Source organism: Bos grunniens, chromosome 1, assembly GCF_055505025.1.
Source record: "Bos grunniens cultivar Pamir isolate PY7600 chromosome 1, Bosgru_T2T1.0, whole genome shotgun sequence".
NCBI classification, from domain to species: domain Eukaryota; kingdom Metazoa; phylum Chordata; class Mammalia; order Artiodactyla; family Bovidae; genus Bos; species Bos grunniens.
The window spans coordinates 49,895,499-49,912,988 of NC_141165.1; the positions used below are offsets into that span (position 1 = coordinate 49,895,499).

General features: G+C 43.1%; 1 protein-coding gene across 7 annotated transcripts in view; it reads left to right on the forward strand.

Annotated features, from left to right (window-relative positions):
• The window catches only part of SCHIP1 (schwannomin interacting protein 1), a 179,388-nt gene that overhangs the window by 120,874 nt on the left and 41,024 nt on the right, over positions 1-17,490 (forward strand). Inside the window, exon 1 of one of the 7 annotated variants that reach the window (XM_086392235.1) lies at positions 8,545-8,760. The exons of the other annotated variants lie outside the window; for them this stretch is intronic. Coding sequence (XP_086248361.1) covers positions 8,683-8,760 — 78 coding nt within the window. The 5' untranslated portion in view covers positions 8,545-8,682. Of the gene's footprint in view, positions 1-8,544; positions 8,761-17,490 lie in introns of those variants that run through there. 7 annotated transcript variants of the gene reach the window in all.

Consider the following 17,490-nt stretch of genomic DNA (forward strand, 5'->3'; position numbering starts at 1 on the left):
CCCCCTATTGGAGGTGGATGGATATGCCATGCTATGAAAAAATTCATCTGAGTAGGGGGATGTTCAGAGAGAAATTCTCAGGCAGAATTTTTCATGGTTGTTTTATTTTTAAAGTTTTTCAGGTTGTCGACATCTTTGTATACTTTTCTCCCTTGCAGGATTTACATTAGCACAGAGGTTACTGAGGCATGTCTTGTCATTTTCAGTTGTAGCCGTGTTAAAAGATAGAGCTATCGACCTCCATTTTCCAGTCTTGGGAGGAAGCCAATCTCTTCAGGAAAGAGCCTTGCCCACAGCTTCGGGCCTGGCAGCCTTTAAGAGACCAGATTCCTCTACACGATCTCAGATAGAAAGCGTCAAAATACTGTTAACTTGAAAGCACAAGCTTAGGTCAAAGGGTCCATTTTGCTTAAAAACTCCCAAAGATTTTCTCCTCTTTCCCTGCAGTCAGTTATGGGGATTAATGTGTATATAAAACCAGTGACACACTTTTATCCCTTTCTTTCCGTTGCTTAAATTCCTTTATGACCACTCCAGATATAAACCATACCCTCATGGTCTCAGCTCCAGTAGAAATGAAAGAGGAAAAAAGTGAAATGGTATGTAAATGACTCTCATCTTTTTCCTCCCTTGGGAGCATAAAGAGACTCTTCCTTCAAATGCGCTCCTGATCTTGAAAAAGCAGAGTGGAAATTTTCATACTTCCCCATTTTCTTTAGGATAAACTTTTGCATGGCATTTAAGGCCTAATCATGGGGACTTCCCTGGTGGTCCAGTGGCTAAGACTCCGTGTTCCCAATGCAGGGGGCCTGGGTTTGATCCCTGGGGACTAGATCCCACGTGCCAAAACTAAGAATTCACATGCCAACACTAAAGATCTTGCATGCCACAATGAAAATTGAAGATCCATTGTGTCATAACTAAGACCCAGCACAGCCAAATAAAGAAATAAATACTAAAAATATATGTATTATTTTTTTTTTAAAAAGGCCATGATCTGAACCCTGGAAAGAAACACGCCTCCCTCCCCACCTTGTCCTCCTGCCCCCACACAGCCATCAATCCTTTTTCTTTGCTGTGCTGCCTCAGCCTGGAATCCCTGCCACCCCTACACCTGCTTATGCCTGTTGCAAGCTGATGCACTCTGAGGCTCGTGTCACTTCCATCAGGAAACTTTCTCCTCCTCAGTGCATCTTGTTTTTACCTCTGTAAGAACCCATTTACAGCTAGTGACATATAAGTCTGCCTCCCCGATTAGACAACAGGCTCCTTGAGGACAAACGCCTGATTTTCATTTCCTGCCCTATACACAGATTGTGTGTTCCATAAATGTGTGTTGGACTGATTGGATTTTCTGCAGTTGGTCCTGTTCTGAGTCCCCAGGATGAGGGTTTTGCTTCGTAATACCAGAGAGGAGCTCAGATCTGTGCATTGCAACTGGGAGTGGGTGAAGGTGATCCCCCTGCACTGGGAGATCAGTCTTGGCCACTGGACCACCAGGGAAGTTCCCAGAGTTAGGCCTTGAATGCCACGCAAAGAAGTTGGAAATTTATCCTAAAGAAAATATGGGAAGTCTGAAAATTTCTACTCCTTGTATGTGGCTTATGAGCCTCTTGCCCAGTTGCCATCCCATGTGCTGAGATGAGGGACATGGTGCAAGGAACAAAATGAAAGAGACACACATCCCACCCTTCCCAGAGACAGTCATCAAGAGTATACCACCACACCTACTTCTCCTTCACCAAGAGAGGTTCCCCAAGGTGAGCCTCATGGTCTGTCCCCAGGCACTTCTTCAAAACACCCGTGGTCAGTGGAAGCTAGTAGTCATCCTCAAGACACCTTTCTTAACATACTGAATTTTGCAGTTTTCATAAATCTTCCTACCATATAGAGGGGTAATTTTACTGCCTCCTGAAACACCAAAAATTCCATGGTCAAAGTGTTTCAGCCCAATTGAAGTCTTGTACCCATCACCTAGAATGAAAGGTGTCCTATATTGGTCTCAAATGATAAAACTAGGGAGTATATCAATTTAAGTAGTACATCAAGATATCTTAAAAAGCTCTTGCTGGGAGAAAGTAGTAAACAAACCTTCGTGCCCAGATTCTAGTGGGTTGTTTTGTTTTGTTTTGTTTTGTTTTTGCCTCCATGCGTGGTATGTGGGATCTTGGTTACTTGACTAAGGATGGAAACCTCAGCCCCTGCATTGGAATCGTAGAGTTTTAGCCACGGGACTGCCAAGGAAGTCTCTCTAGTGGGTTATTTACTGGTTAACAAAAGAAAGGAAATATAGTCCTGTCCCCATTGACACCAGGCCAAGAGAGGGCTCATTTTCCAGTCCCCTCTTCGTGTGAATGAGAAAACAAGGTATCAAATTTGACTTCATCTAAGATTCCACTCCATTTAAGCCTAGTTTCATCCACAGCAGGGAAAAAAAATATACTGACCTAATAGGGGAATTTCAAAGCATTTAGTGCACTATTTGATACAGGCTTTTAAAATATAAGTTCAATGAAAAATAAATGAGTAAAATAAAAGTTCAATGAAGTGATTTTTATGTCTTGTTGTATAGATTTTTATTTGATTGGAGAATTTTTTTCCCTGGAGTGTTGAAGAATACGTTGTCTTCATTGTTTTGCCTGGTTGGGGGTATAGTTGTATTTTGCCTTGTTGAGATACAGTGTGTTTGTCTGAGGAGGGAATAACATGTCTATCACCTTAAAAATTAAGAAAATAGTTCTGGATACAAATTCATCTGCACTTGTTTTTAGGCTGTATATCTGAAAATAAAATGTGTATGTTTTACCACAAAAGGAGCACAGTGATAAGTGCCCAGATGGGAGGGAAAAAATCATTTTAACAGGGTTTCAGTGTGGGCCTGATCTGAAATAGAAATTTAGTACAAGCACATCATTCCTATTTAAAGTAGCACTGAGAGCCTCAAACATCATGATTTAGACATCAAGTGATTTTAAGAAATAAATGTGCAATGCATATTTTAAGCCAAAAGTCTAGTATTTTCTCTTGGAAAGAGAGTGGTGGTGGGGATTGGAAGGAAGTGGGCACATTGCGATGATACATGTCAGTGCTTGCATGAAGAGCAGAGACCTCACCTTCACACACACACACACGTGCATGCACGCACACGCACACACGCACAGCCTTGGGTAACTAAGACTTTACATGCAGAAGCTCAAGATTAATAGTATCGTATTCTATTATTTATTTATATTCTCCGTACCAAGGGAAAATGTGAGATCTTGGTGTACTTAGTATTCCCCTGAGCACTATGTGGAAGCATCAGAAATTACCAAGCTTCCTGAAATAGAAAGTACTTTGACAAAATTGCTCGAGTTCAGAAGAAAACAGTCATCCAAAGGCCTAGTGACAATCAGCGTAGGAGAGCCATTAAGGGGGAAAGAATGCTAAGAGCACAGAGAAACATAACGAGGGCGTTAACAATGGTCCCCCTCTGAAGCGCGGCATCATCAGCCAGTGACCACAGTTGGCGTTTCTCGTACTCAGGTCTTCAGATGGGCGGAAAGCTTGACGCCTGTGGTCCTCAGTTTTTCTGATACGAATAAACAATTGACACTCTGTCTCCTTCCAATGCTTTAACCTCCTCCACTGCACACTCCCAATGCCATTAGTTTAACTTTTTAAATCTACAATGAAACGTCCTCTGCAAAACAATATACAGATTTTCATGGTTTATCTAGCTATCAGAATACCTTAATTGAAAAGCAAAGCAAATTTAGATGAATACTGCACAGAAGAAAAAAAATAATTTTAAAAGAGATTATAAATCAGTGTCGGTTTGTGTAGCACATGGAATTTGGAGGCTAAGGCTGAAGGAGAGGCGGTGGGAAGCTAAAGGGTTAATCAGGATGAACTAAGAGTTTCCATTAATAAGAATAGGAAGATCTTTTGACAGTGCATAAGTGATTTCCCACTAATGCGGTCTGTGTTCTCAGAGTCAATAATTTCCACCAGTGGCCGATAATGATCATTTAAAAGCATTAGCTCACGTGACCAATGCGCCTCACAGTTCAAATTATGGCTTGACAGGAAACTGAAGCTCTCCATTCTGGTCCTTGAATTTCAGGGCACTGGGGGTGAGCAGAGGCCCTTTCAACCTCAGGGATTGTAAGTGGCTCTGTGTACATTTTCTAAGAGGAAGCATTAGTATCTGGCCCCATGTTTTGCAGGCAGAGTTCATTTTAGAGAGGGCAGCGGTAGAGGAAATGAAAGATTCAGTCACCCAGTCATGTCCAGGCTCCTCTATTCATGGGATTCACCAGGCAAGAACACTGGAGTGGGTAGCCATTCCCTTCTCCAGGATAACTTCCTGACCCAGGGATCGAAGCCAGGTCTCCTGCATAGCAGGCAGGTTCTTTACTGCCTGAGCCACCAGGGAAGCCTGGTAAAAAAGAAACCAGGAAAAGTTCTCTGTAAGGACATGACTGACTGTTCTCCTCTTGTTTGTGCACGGCTGCTACAAAACCACCAAACATTAAGTTCAGCTCCAGTGTTCTAAGGTGGTGTTTTGCTTTTTCATTTCCTGTATTCGTTTGAACCTGTTGGAAGTGAAATTAATTACAGTGTTGATCCCAAGCATGTAAAGTCAGGGTCTTACCACCAAGCCTAGAAATATGATCAAAAATAAGATAATGGCTTATACTGAATTTTTTCAAGGTCTCGAGCTGTGCTTCTGAAATGTAAAGTGCACTCAGAAATCTTAGAGCTCTTGTAAGACTGCAGGTTTTGATTCAGTAGGTCTGGGGTGGGAACTGAGAGTTGGCATTTCCTGTCCACTCCCAGGTGATGTAGATGCTGTGGCTGGAGGACACAGAGCAACGCTCTAGAAAGCACCAAAGATCAGTCCTTGTGACAGGAAGATAGGATATATTTTAAGCGGGCACAAACCATCCAGACAGTAATGATACAGCTCCTTCTGGAAAGGGTCTAGGCTACAAGCCTATGTCCCGAGCACTCACTTAGGGAGAGCGCAAAATACATTCATCACCACTGGAGACCAGCTTTTAAAAGAAGGTGTTTTATCACTTGTCTCTACATAGAACTTAGTAGAGGATCACTTTTGCCAAGAAAAGATATAGGGAGTAGAGGAGGAGAATGGTTTTTATTACTTTCTTGGGACTAACCCTTGTTCCTGTTGTACAGCTGGGAAATTTCCATCTTGGATTTTGAGATGCCCTTCTCCAAAAGGCAATCTATTATAGATAAATATGCATATATATATATATATATATATATATACACGCACACATATATATGTATGTGGTCAATATATTATTGGTGCATATAAATTAATTTGAATATGTTTATACATATACATAGTTAATATTGAAAGTTCAGTCCTTTTATCTGTATATTTAAGGCCACCTTGTTAAAACCTGAAGAAGGGCATGGCAACCCACTCCAGTATTCTTGCCTGGAGAATCCTATGAAGAGAGGAGCCTAGCCAGCTACAGTCTATGGAGTCATAGAGTCAAACATGACTGAAACAACTTAACATGTGTGCATGCTTGTTAAAATTAAAGTCAAAAGATAATAATTAGATGTATAGTTTTATGTACTTTACTAAGTCTTGTAATATCTAAATTTTTATTGGGAATTCCCTGGTGGTCCAGTGGTTAGGACTCAGAACTTTCACTGCCATGGCCTGGGTTCAATCCCTGGTCAGGAAAGTAAGATCCCACAAGCTGCATGGCACGGCCAAATAAATAATAAATTTTTATAATCGCTCGCATGTTAGCTCCTGATTATAGATAGCTAAATGGGCTAGATGCTAACCTAGGTAAGAGGCTGAAATCACTGAAATTCATGGTAGGCCCTCTCCTTCAACCTGAGCAGACCCATGTTTACTTACCTCTTAAATGTATGTGGTTTCCAAAAAAGATTTCGGTTGAAAAGCACTCATATAAACTATTAATATTTCCTTCCATGGACAGCATTCCGAGGAAACATTGTAAGCAGCCCAAACCTTTCTCCTCTGTGCATGTATCTATTCAACATATTCATCGTCCACTTAACATGTGGGAGGTGGTGTCTAGATGCTGTGGGGAAAACAAGATGAATAACACAAATCTCTGCCCTCTTAGAGAAAGGCTTGAAACTGTAACGGTGTTAGAGAAAAACCATTATCAGTCTAAAAGCAGCAGGGTAAACCTGAAAGCAAAGTTCACTGTACAGTGTGTTAAGTCACAACTATTGATGAAGGAGTTTTTATTTCATTCCTTGAGGTCTGATCATCAGGGGACAGCAGTGACACATGCTGAATGTTACAGATATGTGATTTAGAAAATTGTGGCAGCATGTGATACCATTTTTAAAAGCTACATTTGATTATTGTTGGGTACAGTTGTTTCTTAGAGGGGCAGACAGTAGGAGGCAGTCTCCACACCCATGTAGAATATGGGCCACAGAAGCAAATTCTGTGCTTCAAATTCTGGCCTGACCGTGAGCAAGTTGCCACTCTGGGGCAATTCCCTAGCCTCACTGATTTCTCACTCCACTGTGAAATGCAGTTTGATGATAATATCCACCTCAGAGGGTTCCTGTGAGGACTGAAGACAAATGTAAGAGGCACCTGTAAAGTACCTAGCCTATAGCAACCCCCAATAAAGGGTATGCCGTGTGTGCTAAGTCGCTTCAGTCGTGTCTGACTCTTTGCAACTCCCTGGACTGTAGCCCACCAGGCTCCGCTGTCCATGGGATTCTCCAGGCAAGAATACTGGAGTGGGTAGCCATTCCCTTCTCTGGGGGGTCTCCCCAACCCAGGGGTCAAATCCACATCCCTTACGTCTCCTGTATTGGCAAGCAGATTCTTTAGCACTAGTGCCATCTGGGAAGCATGTTGATATATGTCATGTAATAAGATGCGTGCTTGCTTCATTTTAACTAGCCTCCTTCGGCAGAGTTTAGTATGCAGAGGTCCTTCAAAGTCGAGCATCCTTTATTTTAACCCCAAAGCCTTACCTCTGGAGAATTCTTGGCTTTGGGAACACCCAGCGTATGGCAGCACGCAGTGACCAGCATGACCTCTCAGGCCTGGAGGGTGTACTGGGCTTCTTGCATGCAGGTGGGGGGGACCCCTGTCCAGAGCAAGGGTCCTGGGGTCGGGAGGAGAGTCAGATGGGAGATCTCTGCTAGGAGAAGGTCTGCCCAAAGACAAGTGTGGCTTGGGAGACACAACTCCATCAAACTGTCTGACAAAGGCACAAGACAGTCTCAGGGCCTGGGGTGGGGGTGAGGGTAGAGTTAAGCAGGGGTTTGGATTTGAGTTAGGGGCTGTAGAGGAAAATATTTGCTTTATGGAAAGAGTGCTACAGAAAACCACGTTAAGACAACTTTATCCTACAAGTCTTCCACAAATTGATTTTATTTTTTTAATTTGTGGAGAGAAAATACTAAAGTGATGTGAGCACGTCAGCAGAGGTGCAAATGTCAAGAGCTGGCTTGAACAGCATTTTGCCCTAGAACTCTGTTCTTAACAGCATTGAAGCTGGTCAATTCAAGAATTCACGTTGGAAAACCTATTGACTGGTACATTTACTGCTTCCTGTCTAAGCCTGTCAGACTGTAAGATTATGCTGCTAAATGGAGCCTTGGCCCTTGAATTCTTCTTTGACCTGTTTCTCCTGCACACAGTAACTTTCAAAAAAAATACCGCGTATATATTTTAGTTTATGGCCGTAGTAACTTGATAACAAGGAGCGTGTGTTTGTGTGCGCACTTGTTAGTCTGCTTCTTGCATCAAAACATCCTGCAGCTGTGGGCCTTTTCCTTCTCTGTACGTAAAGCCAGTAAACAAAGCCAAAAGCCATGGGAAAAGGGTAAAAAGAGCAGCAGCAAGGAACGTCCTCTTTTGTGAAAACCCGCCACCGGCTCTTAGAAAAAAGTTGATGGATCTTTTTCTCCTGCCTGTATTACTAGAACAAAGCAACGATTCCGGGGGCAGAGGGGTCCCTCTCTGTGTTGGAGAAGAATTTCATTCTTGTGCTGGGGTTTCTCCCTGAAGATGAGACTTTCACGTTTAATTTGAAGAAATGATTGGTTATAGGAAAAAGGCAAGGGGGAAAAGGCAAACATCTGTCTCACAGGTTAACTTTTAAATTATACTGTTTGGTTTTGTCATGCAATACCCAGCTTTTAACTCGCCAGTGAAGTCTGTGAGGCAGGGCTTTGCATCTATTTTTATCCCGTACACTCTATCCCTAGTTCAGAATAAGATTGCTGGCTTCCTCCAGAACTCTTATCCACACTCAGCCCTGAAGCGGGAAGTTCAGGGGTTAAATTGGCTTTTCCTGGATTGGGGGTAGAGAAGGTGCTGGGGAGAGGCATCCAGGCAGGATCGTCCAGGGGAAGAAGGTGACAGCAGATGTGGAAAGTCTGGACTCTTAACCAGCCAAGTGTCAGGGCAGAGTAAGCCTTAGAGAACAGCAGCTGCCCCTGTGCCGGAGCGTGGAACAGACCGGGGGGGCCGGGTGGGGCGGTGTCTTTGGGACAGAAGGGGGCAAGGTCACACACAGCCGGACACAGACTCTTAGCTGGCTCTCCATGTCAGCATGAGCGGGAACCAGGGTCCTGGGCAACAGCACATCAGCCTATCAGGATTCATGGGATCTTATTTCTTAACTGAAATTGTAAAGAGTTAAAAGGATGAATTTGGACAGTGATGGAATGGATGACATCATCAGTCAAGAATCCCTATTGGATATGGAGGGGAATTATAAAAAGGTAAGGGGGGAGAGCTCTTTTGTTTGTAAACAATCGGACCATTTTTCTAACTGGGAGAAAGATAACCCTAGAGGAGTGGCCAGATTCCACACTCAGTGGCCATTGCCATAATATATTCAGGAAAGCTCAATGCACAGAATCGAATGCATTAAGTTGGGAGAGTACTTCCTTCTGCTTTTTTCAGCTTGTATTCATTAATGTATTATAGCAGTAACTAGAATGCACATGTTGTTCTCCTGAAGTTGAAGAAAACTTCTCTTGTGCTTTTAGTTTCTAGTTAGGCTTTTTATGAAAGGAATAAATTTTTAAATTATTGACATGTTGACAGTTCACCTGCAAGAAATAACCACTAGCATGTTTAAACCATCTTTCTAAGTTTGACCTTTTTTTTCAGTTTGATCTTTTTAAACAATGAAAACTATGAAGTTTTACTAAGAGAAGTATGGGGGTTTAAAAAAAAACTGGTACAGTATCTGCTAATTCTTTGCTTGCATTTTCTTTTGCAAGTCAGTAAATATATTTTTAGTATGTTTTATATGATAATCATTTCATAATAACAACCCCAAGTAAAAATAGCTTTAGTTATATGGGTGAGGTCATGAAATTAAACTACCAGTGTATACTTGTCTGTCCACAGAAGGCTAAACACTATGTCCTTCCCCCTTATTATTTCCTGTAAGTCAAGTGTAGGTCACGACACAGCACAGTATGAAAAATCAGGACCTGGAAAGAAAGACCTCTTTCCCTCAGAAGCAGATGACCTAAAACAGTAGAACTTGCTCCTAAATTTTTAGTTTGATCAAATATGTCACTTTTTTTTCCCCTAGATTGAGATAGAAGATCTGTCTTAATAGATCTTTATATATAATAATGTAAAATATGGCAGTTTAGATCTTATATGCATAATTGTGTATGAGTATGGGGGCTGTTTAAGTATATCCTTTATTTCTTAGGGCAGTTCAAATAGTTTCTTTTCTTTCTCAGAAACTGAAACTTAAATTTGTAAAAGAGGTTTAAATGACATACCGTGTTGCTCTGTGTGGGTTTTGTCCTTTGTGATCCCCAAAAGGAAATGAGCGCCCGAGGGGATAAATGCTCAGAGTCCTGAAACCCTGACACTTCTCTGATGTCCCCTCCTGCCAGAAGTGGGTGTGCAAAAGATACTTGGGATGCTCAGAAGTCAGAGTCACTTACCCAACCCGGTAGAACAAGTGCTCAGGTCTCACGTTGCCTCTACATTCAGTGCCAAAGGACTGGTCACATTTTCTTTGTCACAGCATTTCTCAAAAAGGAAAGTGTAGGTCAGTTTTCACTTAGGAGAAATGAAAGACGTACCATTTGCTAATGCAGTAACAATAAAAGTAATGACTACTGTAGTTTTATCTGCTTAGAAACAGAGAGAGCCCAGATGCCAGGAATGACTGAACCATGATCTGCGGGCTGCGTGATAACAATGCTGACTAAAGTGTCAAACATGAATTGCTCAAGTAGCTTTAACACCTCAACAACAGCAAAACAGAGTTGCATTGTATCACCCTTTATCTCACCAAGGCAGTAGCACGCCACTGTGTGACTTTAGGAGAAATTGTATCTGAGAGGTTGGTATAGAAGACTACTAGATGAAACTTCTAGATGTGTTTCATCTAGAGATGAAACACAGAGATCTGTATGTGTCATTCTGGACCCTAAATCTGAGAGTCGTTCTCTAGTCATTTTAGCTTTATCTACCTTTCTCAGGCAAAGTGCTTTCAAATTGTATACATATCATGGAACTATGAAGGCTTCATTATGCTTTAAAAAAAAAAAAACTATTAACCATTTCATTAAGAATGTCTAGTGAAGCCAGGTGATACAGGCCTTCTTTAAAACACAAAAGATAAGAAAGAAGTTACCTAAAATAAAAATCACTTTTCCTAATTAGAACCTTCCTTTTCTAAGTTTTTTTCCCTCTAACGTATTTTTTTTTCTTTCTTTCTTTTTTTTTGCTGTTTGGTTTACTAAGTAGAAAACTTAGATACTTAGATGCCATAAAGCAGTGGTCTGCAGGCTTTTTTATCTCATATTTATCAGTAAAATGTTTTTGAACCTAAGCCATTAACGTACACGTATCCCACTCATAATTACGCATGCATGCTAGGTCACTTCAGTTGTGTCCAACTCTTTGAGACCCTATGAACATAGCCCTCCAGACTCCTCTGTCCATGGGATTCTCCAAGCTCTAAGAATACTGGAGTGGGTTGCCACGCCCTCCTCTAGGGGATCTTCCTGACCCAGGGATTGAACCTGAGTCTCTTCTGTCTTCTGCATTGGCAGGCAGAGTCTTTACCACTAGCGCCACCTGGGAAGCCCCATAACTACACATATACCGCTGTAAAAATCCATCTTGTGTGTATGAAATTTATACACTAGTCCTTTGGTATCCACAGGGGATTGGTTTCAGGATCCCCACAGATTCTAAAATCCCAGGATGCTCAAGCACGACATGGTATTTGCATATAACACACACATCCTCCTATATACTTTAAATAATCTTCAGATTACTTATAGCACCTCTCTCTAACCTCTGAATGCTCAGTCATGTCTGATTCTGTGACCCCATGGACTGTAGCACACCAGACGGCTCTATCCATGGGATTTCCCAGGCAGGAATACTAGAGCAAGTTGGCCTTTCCTCCTTCAAGGGATCTTCCTGACCCAGAGATTGAACCCACGTCTCCTGTGTCTTCTGCTTTGCAGGCAGATTCTTTACCTACTGAGCCATCAAGGAAGCCTGCTTACTACTACTTAATACAGTGTAAATGCTATGTAAATAATTGTAAATACAATGTAAATGTTATACAAATAGCTGCTGGATGCATGGCAAATTCACATTTTGCTTTTTGGAACTTTCTGGAAGTATTTTTCCAAATATTTTTGATCTGTGGTTGGTTGAATCCACAGATGCAGAATCTGTAGATGTGGAGGACTGACTGTACACAAATAGGTATTTTCAAAACTAAGATGTTTAAAATATAACCAAAAGCAAAAGTTTTAGTAATTTCTTCTTTCACCTCCTTATATTCTGAGGTCAGTTGTCCAAAACAATTTGAAAATTGGTATATCCCTGCCTGGGTACAATAGAATTTCCTATACCAGTTGCACTAATAAATACCACCCTGTGTATAGGGATTATTTTACAAGTTTGTTTTAAAGTCAGGCAAACAGCCTTCAGGGGAAAGGTCATTTTACAGTGACTGAAATTAGTTTCCACCCAGGCAGAGGAAGGAAAAGAGTACGCATCTGTTTCGTTTCCTTGGGGAAGGTCCTGTTGGTAAGAAAGATGTTTCATTTAGGACCTCTGGTTTTTTCAGGAACAGTAGTAAGACTGTACTCAATGGAAAACGTAGCTGAATATCTAGAAAAGAAAGCCTGCACCTTGGCAGAATCCGAGGTGTGAACGTTCAGTGCATTATGGCCCCGCCTTGCTCTGAGCAGCCTCTGGCCCTTTGGTCACACAGCCCATTGTCTTCAAGACACAAAGGCACACAGGTCAGTGTCCTGATTCCTTCAGCTGTCACTCACCAAGAGCCCTCCTGGGTCCCTGGCTTTGTGCTCGGGGTCAGGATCACAAAAGGGAGGTTGGGCTTTCCCTCAGGGAGCTTACAATCCACATGGGGAGGTACACACACACATAGGCTGCCCTGAAATTGATGCCACCTGGAGGGATGTTCAGATGGCCGATGTGGACCTAGAAAAGGCACAGCCCATGCCATCTCAGGGCGAGGGATAGATCCAAACTGTACCAGTGGAGGGGAGGGGTGGGGAAATCAAGAAAATTTAACATGAAATACAGCAGAGGACTGGCTCCCACTTCGTGCCAGAGCAGAGCAAACACAGGGAAGCCGGCCTGGCTTTCTGTCCCCAGGCTACTCCTGGCAGAAGGAGCCGCAGCCGCAGCCGTGTGTGGTTGGAGGATGGGCAAGCCGGCTCGCCAGGCTTTGTTTCTCCGGGGTGCCGTCTCCAGTGTGGTGCATCCAATTATGGTGAAAGATTAGGGAGGAGCCCGTGAAAAAATTAAAAGGCTGGAAGGAACAATATTTAAAGTGAAGCCCCAGCTGCGCCTCATGTTTTTTTAAAAAGGTGAATGGAAATGACTGCTTGAGATAAACTGCAATAAACAGGAGCACAGAATGCCAGCTGCCATTCCAGACGAGAGCTCTGCCCGCCCCACGCAATTACTGAGGAAAAGCAGCCGTCGACCTCTGTGCACCCTCACGTCTTCCTGTCTGTGAGGCTGAATGCGCTTGAGGAACTCCGTTAAGTTACTGAACCCTGGACAGCCCCACCTCAGCCCCCCAGGGACAGTCTCTTCCACTGTCTGGGCCAGAGTCTCCTTTTCTTTCAAGGGAGAAATTGGCCGGATTGGTTTTAGGTCTTGTAAATGTGAAGCCTCTTGGCTCCTCGTTCAGGCTTCTTTGCATCTTATCACCTGGTTGGTGCACCTCGGTGAGCCAGCGTGGTCAGGGAATGAGTTCTTTCAGAACCCATAGATTTTTCGGATATATGATATGTGGATTTTGTCTCAGTTTAAAAAAGACTCACACACACACAGTTTGTGGGAGGGAGAGTGAGGTTTATTTATTAACTGAGATACAATTCACATACCTTAAGATTCACGTTTCCAAGTGTACACTTTGATGGTTTTCATTATATTCATAGGGTTCTACAAACCACTGCTTTCTAATTCAGAATGTTTTCATCAGCTCCCCTCCTTAAAGAAGCCTGTCCCCATTAGTAATTACTCCTAATTCCTACCCACCTACCCACCTACCCACCCCCCCCCAATCATTAATCCATTTTCTGTCTTTATGGATCTGTCTGTTCTGGACATTTCTGGATCTCTCTCATCCCTTTCTCCACTCTTCTCAGCAACTTACCCCACCCCTCCCTTTAATATTAACAACTGGACCATTTAATGAGTTTCTCTCTGGGTCAGACACTGGGTCAAGTACTTTCTATATAGTATTTTATTTCATCCTTAATACAACCTAAAAAATAAGGTATCTTTATCCCTTTTTTTTCAGAAAAAGAAACTGGGGCTTAAAGTGTTTTCATAACTTGCGCTATTAAGTGTCACAGTGGAGAGGTTAACTTGGGTCTTCCTGGCTCTGACTGCCCTGCTCTGGGCTCCTGCACTCCTTCCTGGTCACGCACATGTGTTCAACTCCCCCACGTGGGCAGCCCACCCTGACATGGGAGGTAGGGGACCCAGCTTCCTGTGGCTGATTGTAGTTTGGCCGTTTCATCACCTTGCAGTGGTGTTTTGAACTGTTGTGTTCTGACGGTGACACCGAATGACCGAGATGGTTTTACAGACTTGTAAGATGGTGCCTGTTAAAAATAGAGTCCCAGATAACACTGTCCTGTTAAAAGTAGTCTCTGAAGGCAGTCATTTGAGAAAAGGAGAGAGCTCAAGGTGCACCCAGCATTTCTGTCTGCCTCCTTTCGTTAATACCCTCTCCCAATAGCTGGAGGAAAAGGAATGCAGTAAATAGGCCAAACCACCCTCAGGATTAACCAAGAGTGAAAAAAAGAAAAAAATCTCCATCCTCTGGACTGGTATCCCAACACTTTTGCTATTGGCAAATTTTTAAGTAAAATAGGTGTCAGGAGGCTCCTGGGCCCTGCTTGGATACCCGTCCTGGACTTCATCCAAGGGCACCTCTCTCCTGAGTACTGATTTTGAGCAAGCCAAACCCAGGCCTCAACATTACCCAACAGCCCGGCCTGACATCTAGTCCAGAGGACTTGTTTAGGCAGATCAGTGTAGGGATGCAAAGATAAGAGATTTCAACAGCACTTCAGGAAACTTTTCTGAATTGTTTAGTGTAAGTGTCTGAAATAGAAAATGTCAGAAAGACAAACTGAAAAAAAGCACCCAGATTTAATATCCATTTCAGTGTTACAATGGGAAGGAAGATACTTAATTATTTAACTTACATTTCCACTAAGAATCGTAAAGGCCTTCCCAGCGGATGAAATCAGATGCAAGAACTTGAAATAACCTGCCCAGAGCAAGTATTTCTGCCCTTGCCATTCAAAAGCATGCAATCTGTATTCTTACAGAATGCTGTGTTTATATTTTGATCTTGTGACAAACCTGAAGTTGTTTCAATGAGAAAATAATTAGAAAATACTATCAATATTTGGGGGGTTTTGTTTTTATTTTTTGTTTAAAAGAAAATTTTCCAAATTAACAAATAGTTTGTCCTTTTGGTTCCTAGTGTTTAAAAGTCTCAGACTCCTTCGCACTTGAATGCTGCCTATAAATTTAGAGTAAAAGTTCCTTTCTTAAGGAGAGAAATAAGAGTCACTATTATTCTCCTAAAGGAAGAGTTCTTTTCTGCAGGGAGCTCCAGAATCCCAGTTGCATTCCCCGGTAGATGCTGCTAATAGCAATGATGCCAGATATCACTAGGCAATAGATTGCACTGAAGCAATGGGCACATTAATCGCTTCAAAACAGGCATCCTGTCAAGGCCTGTCTGCAGAGAGCAGACAGCTACCAATGCAGTGCACCTGGATCCGGAATCTGGACAGTCCATAGGCAACACAGCTGTGCTCCGTTGAAGAGTACCAGCTTTGTGCCCTGTGTAGTTCCTTGATCGGTTCAGGTATTTAAAACCATGGTTCTCAAGGTGTTTGAGCCAGCAGCATCAGGGAACTTGTTAGAAATGCACTTTCTCAGCCTCACCCCAGACCTTCTGAATCAGAGAAATAGTGTATGGTTTCGCAAACCCTCCGGGTGATTCTCATGCATAATCAAATTTGAGCACTACTGATTTAAAGAAACTTGTGAACAGAGAGAGAGGACCACGTTGTGCGGGTATACACCTGTGCCATTCTCCATTTGGCATGCTGGCTTCACAGCAAGGTCCCTACAGCCCAAGTTTCTTCCTGGGCCTTGGGGGACCAGGGTGTTCATCAGCTCCTGGAATAAGGCAGCTGCCAGACCTCAGGAGGTTTATCCTCAATGGCACATTGCTTTCCTTTTCCCCATTGGTGGAAAATGTTTATGTCATCACTTTAACAGACATTTCCTGAGACTTATGTGGGACGCCTAGGTGAAAGATGGAGAAAGAACATTCATGCCTGGAGGCTTCTTGAGCTTAGAGAGGGAGAGAGGACCTTCTGTGAGCCTACTAACTCCTCGCAACTCCTGGAGCGTGTTAGATATGCAAGGTCTCAAGAATGAGGTTGATATATATATATATACACACTATCATGTGCACAAGAGATAGCTGGTAGGAAGTAGCTACATACACAGGGATCTCACCTCTGTGACCTAGAGGGGTGGGATGGAAGGAGTGGGGTGGGAGGGGATATATTTATACATATAGCCAATTCACTTCATTGTACAGCAGAAACTAACACAACATTGTAAAGCAGCTTTGCGTGTGGGCTAAGTCGCTTCAATTGTGTCTGACTCTTTGCAACCCTATGGATTATTGCCCACCAGGCTCCTCTGTCCATGGGATTCTCCAGGGAAGAATACTGGAGTGGATTACCACTTCCTCCTCCAGGGGATCTCCCCAACCCAGGAATTGAACCCGCATCTTTTACATCTCCTGCACTGGCAGGCGGGTTCTTTACCACTAGTGCCACCTGGTAAGCCCAAAGCAACTATACCCCAATTTTAAAAAAAGAAAAAGAAAGAAATGCAAGCTCTCCGGCCCTAAATCAGAATGTATATCCCCAAGTGATTGGTATGCACCCTGGGGTATAAGAAGCCCTGACAGAGTTAACAACCTTAGCAAGGCAGGAAGGAGGCTGCTGGAAGTGGTATCTTACAGGATTTACAGTGAATTGTACTGAGACAGCATGGTAAAATAAGCACATCCAATAATAACAGGCCATTTCTGTTCCCATAGTGAACAGGTAGAAGTAGGAAACCATGGAGCTGGGGAGGAGGGGAAGATCAACCCAGGGAAGAGATGGAAAACAAGAAACCAGGGAGAAATGCTTTCCTTTCCCCTACTTCTTTCCCCATAACTGAATTCCATCCACCCTCAGGTTGTCACTGCGCCTAAGCTCACGTCTGCCTTTGTTCCCAAAGCGCCGCTGAATCATTTGCATCAACTGTTCTCCCTGATTCTCTAAGCCAAGCTTCCTTACGTGTCTTCCTGCTTTAGGGAATTTAAGGAACCCCTTCCTCTGGGTCAGGCGCTTTCCGGCTACATGGGACCGGCATCTGTGGAGGGGTCAGAAGGAAGCAGCTGCTGGCAGTGTCCTGAGCGCCAGCTGGCTATAGGTTTAGGCACAGGATGTTGTGTGTTTCTGAGAACGCTGGTGGGCCTGCAGCTGCCCTCACAAAAATACAGTTTGTCAAATAAAGTTTAGAAATGTGCAAAATACACAATTTTCTGCTTATAAATTTATAAGATCAGCATGTGGAAGACTAGGTGGCTCCTGCATCAGCAACCAGATGCTGCTAGCAAGGGGAACAGAACTGAGCGAGGCGAAGACAGGACCAGAGGAGGGGTGTGGGTAACAGGTATGTAAGGACTGGGTACAGCCACATCCCAAGGAAAATATGAAAAGAACTTGGGATGGACCAGATTTGGAGATGGAAAGAATCTGCCTGCCAGTGCAGGGAGACACAAGTTCAGTCCCTGGGTTGGGAAGATCCCTTGAAGGAGGAAATGGCAACCCACTCCAGTATTCTTGCCTGGGAAAATTAATTCCATGGAC